This window comes from Argentina silus, assembly GCF_951799395.1.
Source record: "Argentina silus genome assembly, chromosome: 3".
In the NCBI taxonomy this organism is placed as follows: Eukaryota; Metazoa; Chordata; class Actinopteri; order Argentiniformes; family Argentinidae; genus Argentina; species Argentina silus.
In genome coordinates, this window is record NC_139657.1 from 3,111,559 (window position 1) to 3,119,607 (window position 8,049).

At 48.3% G+C, this 8,049-nt stretch overlaps 1 protein-coding gene across 1 annotated transcript; it reads right to left on the reverse strand.

Annotated features, from left to right (window-relative positions):
• Positions 1 to 456: 456 nt before the first annotated feature.
• Positions 457 to 6,959, reverse strand: igf2b (insulin-like growth factor 2b). The gene is made up of 4 exons (XM_083665757.1): positions 6,784 to 6,959; positions 5,565 to 5,715; positions 3,200 to 3,384; positions 457 to 1,683 (listed from the first exon to the last, which is right to left on the reverse strand). Exons 1-4 carry the CDS (start codon positions 6,856 to 6,858, stop codon positions 1,444 to 1,446), a joined length of 651 nt encoding a protein of 216 aa, XP_083521883.1. The 5' UTR covers positions 6,859 to 6,959; the 3' UTR covers positions 457 to 1,443.
• Positions 6,960 to 8,049: the final 1,090 nt, after the last annotated feature.

The following is an 8,049-nucleotide window of genomic DNA, read 5'->3' on the forward strand; positions in this document are numbered from 1 at the left end:
AAAAAAAAGACCAAAAAAAAAAAAGAGAAGACAAAAACGAACAAAATATAATCATCATTATCCCACTCGCTCTGTGTCCATCACATGTCACATGACCTCCTGTCAGAGCAGCCAGGGTTCTGCACAGCCACGGCAAACAGGAAGTACTGTCCCAGAACAGGAAGTTAAGTACTTAAGTCCCAATCCAGGCTGTCCGCGGTATCCTGTTTGTGTCCCCGCGCTGCCCCCCGTCTCCTACGGCCTCGGAGGCGCCGGGAGAGGAGCAGGGAGAGGAGCAGGGAGCAGGGAGCAGGGAGTGGGTCTCAGGTCCCCCCTTACCTCCACCTCCACCTCCACCTCCACCTCCACCTCCACTGGTTAGCGGCGGTTAGCCATGATGCTAACGCGGCCCGCGGCTGCCCTCAGTGACACGTCCCCCTTTTCCAACTGCCACAGCCAGGAACTCCCCCCGCAGCCTTTATTCTCTCTTTTTTTTTTTTTAAAGTCACACTTTCCTTAAAACGGAAAGTTTTAATATTCATTCAAAGAAAAAAACGTGCTTTTCAACCTCTTCTTCTTTGAGTCCATTCCCAAAGCTAGCACCATGACATTTTTTTAAGCTACACGTTCATTGTTCATAAAAAAATAGTGCCTTTTTTTTTCTTTACTTTGACGTAATCCGTGGCGATGTGCAATTTTGCAGACTCTTTTCTGCTTTTTGTTTGTGATTAAAAGGTGCTGGAACAGGAATCTAATTTTACAAAATAATTCCTTACAGTGTGGATGTCCCTTTATAGCTAGAGGTGCAAACTAATAAGAAAAAGGACTAACAGAGAGATTATTTTTTGCCTCAGGAAAAGCGTTGTGGAATGGATTCTTTCATGCAAGACGTTCATCTTCACTTTCTGTTGTCTTCCGTAAGGACAAAAAACATTCCGCTGGGTGTCCTCTTGACACTTGCAAGCCGCAGATCTCTTTCATCTTCTTTTCATCCTTTTCTTTTCTTTTTTTTTCTTTTTTTGTATTTAAGGATCCACCTGAATTGCATTCAGCCTAATTGTTAACTTTTTGTTCATCGTTTGTGTTTGTGCCTTTTGTGTCGGTGAATGAAAGAGAGAGCAAGACAGTCGAGAACAGGAAGAATGTGAACGCATGTTTGAGTGTCGGGGGTGGGGGGGGCAAAGAGGGTGGTGAGGGGGAGGTGGGTGGGGTGGGGGGTGCATGGGGTCAAGAAGTAGTAGATGAGGACAGGGTGGGTGGGTTTTCAGGGGTGTGGGGGGTATGGGGTGAGCGGGGGACAGGGGGACGGGGGACGGGGGGACGGGGGCTCGGACAGGGCAGGGGAGGTCAAAGAGGACTGCCACAGAAATGACGTCAGAGACAAAGCTATAATCCCCTAGTCTGTTTTTCTCCCTCCATTCTCTTGTCTGTGCAAAGGGCTGGTGGCTGTGGTGGTGCTGGGGTTCATTTGTGGCTGACGTAGCTGTCCGTGGGGGCCAGGACTGGGGGAAGCTTGCTGGGCAGGGTGATCAGGGGCCTGTGGAACATCGCCTGCTCCTGGGCCTTGATTTTGTCCGCCTGCCTCCGGAACTTTCGGGCCCTCAGGATGGCGGGCACGCCCCTCCGGAGCCTTTGGGCCGCCTTCCGCTGCCAGACTTCGTATTTGGAATACTTCACGGTCACATGCTGCTTTCTTGGGACATCCTACGGCGGCGGAACGGAGAGAGGAAAAAACGGGGAGAGAAAAAGAGAGAAAAAGAAAAGGGGTGTCAGTGCATCTATCGAGACATTAGTTCGTTCGTCATGGCATAGTGGTTTACGGAAGCCTTGGAAATCAGATTGATTGATTTTCAACCACTGAAATACACGGGGAGATTCTACACATTGCATCTGTCTTTGCTGTTTCCCTGGACAAGACTGAGGGACATTGTCAACATGTTGTGTGAGCCCAGCTTGGACACACCCTTCATATACATACGAGAGAGCAGTCATTGTTCAGCGGGAGGTACTTTAGTTAACCCCAACCCCCCGCGGTCACACACGCATTATAACTACGCATCAACTACGCAACCCATTCTAGGTTGAAAACAACTATCCCTGGCCAAAAACACGTTCCAACCAGTGTGCTGTGAGACAGTCTCCAAAGCTAAATGGGAAGAGAGAGGGGGGGGGGGAGAGAGAAAGGGGAGGGGGGGCGGATTTATGCGTGAGTAGTGCTTCTCCTGAATGGCTTGTTTTGGTCCTGCCACTTTGATGGTTCTCAGTGTGAATGTCCCACTCTCAAACACACACACAGACACACACACACACACACACACACACACACACACACACACACACATAGTCGTGTTTATCTCCCTCATTCACAGCAGGGACACTCTACACTGGAAACAGCTGGGCCAGGCAGCCCAGTAGACTCAGAGAGACTCAGAGCAGCTTGGCTTGGCTTTGGCTAACACATGTATCTGCCAACGCCGGGGATATGTCCCAACACACACACCTGTGTTACTACTATTGACATTTCTCATGCAGCGTTCTTATCAACATGGGAAAGAATGTGTACTCATACATATAGTATTGTTTTTGGTAGCACATCAGTCGAGTGATTCTCACGACCGCTTTTTTTTTTTTTTTTTTTTTTTTAGGATCCCAAATGTGTGCCTGTCTCTGGGGCATCTGGTGTTCCGTGACTAACAGAACAGACTGTTTTGTTTTAATTTGGTACCTCAGCATAGGGTGTTACATGTCACAACAACAATCCTCACTTTCTCACAAGGTCAGCCAGCCAGCCAGCCAGCCAGCCAGCCAGCCACACACACACACACACACACACACACACACACACACACACACCCTGTTCTGTACCCTACCACCAGTAGGAACACATGCTCTACTCTTCCATCATGCCCTGTATGTTCCACTGTTCCACTGCGGTCAGCAGTTTGTATGGGATTTACAAGATAAAATCCCTCACATGTTGTCTCTGCTCCCACAGGTGGAGGTGGGGGCATAAGGGTTCAGCACGCAAGGGACAGAGGTGGGAGGAGGGGGGGTGGGGGGTGGGGGGGGCGGGCGGTGGGGAGACAGGTGAGATGTAGGGGTAGATAGGGAGACAGAGAGGGGCAGGAGACTAGGTATGGTTTCAGGTGTACAGGTATCTGTGTTTGTTTGTATGAAGCGGGCAGGGGGGGTTTGGGGGGACGGGACGGGCGGGGCGTACCTGTTTGAGTGCGGGCATCACAGGTATGACCTGTAGAGAGGTGGCCGACACGTCCCGCTCCGACTTGGCCGGCTTGGCGCAGTACTGCTCCAACAGGTTCAGGTCACAGCTCCGGAAGCAACACTCCTCCACGATCCCACGGTTCGACGAGCTTCTCCGACTACTAGACCTGCTGGTGGGCCTACCTGCGGAGACAAGGAGGGAAGAGAGGAGGAGAGGAGAACGAGGGAAGAGAGGGGGAGAGGAGAAGGGGGGAAGAGGAGGAGGAGAGGAGAAGGGGGGAAGAAGAAGAGAGAGAGAGAGAGACTGTTAGGGAAAGACATAGAAAGAGGCCTTAAAGTTGTTGTTTACACTAACACACAATGGAAGCTAATACAGATAGAAGTGTTGGCAGTTATGGATGGGAATCCTTGTTGTTGTTGTTGTTGTGTGTGTGTGTGTGTGTGTGTGTGTGTGTGTGTGTGTGTGTGTGTAGATGAAGGCCAGTCTAAGGCCAGAACCAACACGTTTTTTGTTGTTTGTTTGTGTTTGTGTTTGTATCTGAAGTCCTGTTATGAATACATACACAAGCAAACATGCCTCAGTCACTATGTGAGATAGCATGACGTTGAGTTAGTTAGACACACACACACACACACACACGCACGCGCACGCACGCACACACACACACAGCCAAGCTCGCTCTTTGTGTGAGTAAATACACAAAATGGATGCTATCCTTTGACCTTGTCCCTTGCCAACTCAGCAGGGAGATAAAGAGGGAAAGAGAGAGAGAGAGAGAGAGAGAGAGAGAGAGAGAGAGAGAGAGAGAGAGAGAAAGGTGAGTCGACAGACATCTGACAGAAGTGGGGAGGAGGGGCTGACAGAGTGATACCGAGGGAGAAAGAGAGAGAGAGAGAGAGAGAGAGAGAGAGGGGGGAAAGAAGGAGAGAGGGAAAGCTAGAGAAAGCAGAGAGATGAACTGACAGAAACTGAGAGTGTGTGGGGGTGGTCAAAGACAGAGATAGAGAATGCAAAAGAGGCAGAACATGAGAGAGACAGAGAGAGAGAGAGAGTGGGAGAGGAAGGAGGGGAAGGAAGAGAGAGTGAAGGGTAGAGTGAGGGTTAAGACGTTGCACAGGAGAGCCGTGGCCACAATCAATAAAGGCCTTGTTTGAAGTCCTTCACCCCACACAATGTTGGAGAAATCTCATGAGAGGGCAGGCCAGATTTGATTGCAGGAAGAGGAACATGAGAGAGAAAGAGAGGCTAAAACAGGGGGAGGAGGAGAGGAGAGGAGAGGAGGAGGAGGAGGAGGGGGGGAGACCCATCTATGTTGGCCCAAATTGGATAATGATCTCTCTGGGTAGAGAGAGGCAAGCTGTATACAAAGAACTCAACTGTTTGTCAATGCCAGTGGGTGGGAGATGACAAATATTTAAAAAGTTAGGTTGTCCACCTTTTGTTACCTGTCTGCTGCTGGTGAGGGAGGGAGGGAGGGAGGGAGGGAGGGAGGGAGGGAGAGGTCAACTTCACTTCCAAATACTGATATGGAGTTTCGCAGCCATCCTCCATGTTTAAAAGAATTCAAATAAAACTTTCCAGCCAATAAACTACTCTACAGGTGATACACACACCAAACACCATTCTAGTTTGAAAATAAGAATAACTAGCCTGCTGCTACTTATTGCAATAGGATACAAGCTGGGGTTACTAGTAGGTCAACTAGGCCACTATTACAACACAACAACAGCTAATATCACTATTATTACTACTACCAATGCTAACAACGATGGTCACTACGAAAAGGCATAATTAAAGCCTGTCCCAATCAAATGCTACATCAAACTGTTTTTTTTTTCTTTGTCTTTCTTCCTTAATCACCAGTGCGGTCGCCTAGCATGGGAACATTGGTGGTGAGGTGACTGGTATGCCTCCTGGGTGCTATTACTTTCCCCCCGCGGAATGCGCTGGTAAACAAGCGGGCCATTGTGTCGCATTGAGTCGTGTGTGCCTTCACTGCTCGCCGCCTTTTCAAATGCAATCAGAGGTATAGCCCATAGCGGCAGAAACGCGCCCACTCAGCACTATAGCGGTGGCTGGCGTCTTCGGACGCATCAGCGCACAGCTGGCTATTAGCAAGTGTGTGTGTGTGTGTGTGTGTGTGTGTGTGTGTGTGTGTGTGTGTGTGTGTGTGTGTGTGCGTGTGCGTGTGCGTGTGCGTGCGAGTGCGTGTGCGTGTGTGAGGGAGAGAGAGAGAGAGCATACCACACACACACACACACACACACACACACACACACGGTGTAACATGCAAGCAAATGCAAAAGACATGAAAAATATTTTTTTTTAAAAAGAGCGGTAAAAAGGAATAATTGAAACGTACTGAAATAGAACCCTCTATCTTCACAGACAAACTGCAGCGCATCCACGAGCTCTCCGCCACATAGCGTCTCTGCCGAAGCCATTTCAACAATGCACAGCGTCATTGTCAGCGCAAATACCAGCACTCGACCTGACGAGGACATCTTCTTGACCTGCAAACACGAAAACACGAAATTAGGCAAGCGTCTACATTGACAGTGTTTTAATGTATTTACGGTGTAGTGTCATGACTTATGCATGACTCGTGACATACAGGGTAGACTATAACAGGATACAATATCAAACATTGAATTCGCACGAGAAGCTCAATAACTTGTGGAGTCCCTCACCTCTGCCCTGTCTTGTTTCAATAACGGAGATATAGCCAACCAGTTAGGCCTAAACACCGAAACATTCCTTAATCAAAGCTCAAAAGTCAGATCTGGGCTATCAATCAATAGGTTTATGTCATGTCAGACTCATAGAGACGGGGGCTATAGACTACATGTCTTTGTAGCCTGTATGCTGTACGTCTCCAAAAGGATTTGCAATACTACTGATTTTCTTACTGATACAGTTAACTGGCACCAAAAACTGGTAGTCCTGTGCAACTTTGCACTTAAGTTATCTCCCACAATCATCAACGGTTATCACCCTATTGCACCTAGAAGAACTGCTTATTCCGGGGGAAAAATAGACCATATCTCTCATGTCGCACTGTTACACAACGCTCAACAAGTTGCAAGACAGGCTATTCAATAGTGAACTATCCCAATTCCCATACTCAGCATATATTTCCCCTGGCTCACCCTCAGATCAGCACTCTGACCCGCAGACCTATCGCCCCCTAGCGCCAACAACAGCACCTGCTAGTGCTTCTGAGTTCAGCGAAGGGACGCACTAACAAGACGCGAAAGGAATACAAAAAGGTAAGCTATAGCCTCTTGACAAGTTACCTAAAATACGCACAAAACCGCAAGAGTGTGACAGCAATCTCATTGTGTGCGCATTCCAAAATTCTCATTGCATCAAGCGGTTTTCCCCTTTGACATATTTCTTTATTGTCCTGTTTTCCAAATTGCAAAAGAAAAAGAAAATATTTCATAGGAGTGTAGTAGTATAAAGCGCCTATCCCGCGTATTCAGTAACTAATAACTTTCGTGACAAAACATGTATCGTTTTACGTTGCAGAACACAATCAGCTGAGCCGAGATAAAGTGTCCTGTCTCTTCGTAGATTACCTTGGTTCTTCTGTTTTCCGTTCTCCGGCAGGTGTGGCAAACTGAGTGGTGTCCGTGTCTTTGCTGGTTCTCCATGTCAGTTAGTCAAACGTTGATCGTTATTTGGTTCGAGAGATTGCAGGTGAGTTAGTTACTTTCCCAGTTGGTGAAGGCTGTGGAGATGATGTGTGAGAAGCTGTCCCAAAGACCAGGCGACAGGCAAAACTTCTCAGGGAGAACTATTATATACCAAAACCCGCCCCTTACCTCCCCCTTCTCTCCATGCCCCCTCCTCGCGCATGTCTGAACCGAGAGGGCTCGCGGAGATGATAAGTGGTCCAACGACGCACTACGGAAAAGTGTGTATGTTTGTGTGCGTGTGTGTGTGTGTGTGTGTGTGTGTGTGTGTGTGCGTGCGTGCGTGCGTGCGTGCGTGCGTGTGTGTGTGTGTTTGCGTGTGTGTTTGCGTGTGTTTGCGTGCGTGAGTGCGTATGCATGTGTGTGTGTGTGTGTGTGTGTGTGTGAGAGAGAGAGAGAGAAAGAGAGAGAGAGAGAGAGAGAGAGTCAGCGCTGGAATATGGAACAATTCCATAGTCATTTTCCACATTTTCGCAGTGTAGTCCACAATGAGTAGTTAATAACGTCTCCAACCCACTAACATCAGACAGCAATAGAAGCCACAATAACCCTCATTGATAACCCTCATAAGCAGTATAGGATACCACAGCCACCTGAGAGTAACCCTCTAAAGCACTTAGTACCCTAATATGCAATGATGTTGCCAACGTGAGGGTCTGTCAGCTTTGCAGAGAACATCCAGCTGACATTGAGGTTTTGAGATGGCTGTTTGCTGTGCTGTAGAAACATGGATCTCATTCTCAGCAGTGAAAGTGGACTTTGAAATCATTGGTCCGTGTCCAAACTCCAGCCGTGCTGCTCTACATGTAGCTGCTGTTTTTTTTTTTTTTTTTTAAGAATAAATAGTTTTTATTCTGCACCGGCCATGTCGACCCGGAGGGGCTGGCACCGTGAGTGGAACCATGATGCAGGATCAACGGCTGAATTAACTTAGTCCTGTCAGAAACATCAAATGTTTCCCACCCCCCCACCCCTCCACCCCCCCCCCCCCCCCCCACGACCAGTCATACAACTTTAATCACGATTTACAAAGCTGTGCTGCTACACATTCACACAGACTGAATCATTGGCAATCATCCCAAGAAAATGAAAGCATTGTTCAGCCACGACTATGACTGCAAGCAGCTGGGGACAGGTTTGTGCATCATT

Bases quoted from the DNA above. Each gene is read 5' to 3' on its own strand.
- igf2b (XM_083665757.1), bottom strand. From the start codon at position 6,858: ATGGAGAACCAGCAAAGACACGGACACCACTCAGTTTGCCACACCTGC. The intron at 5,716-6,783 runs GTAATCTACGAA...TCGTGTTTGCAG, and splicing joins CGGAAAACAGAAGAACCAAG to GTCAAGAAGATGTCCTCGTC. The intron at 1,684-3,199 runs GTACGCCCCGCC...CCGCCGCCGTAG, and splicing joins TGATGCCCGCACTCAAACAG to GATGTCCCAAGAAAGCAGCA.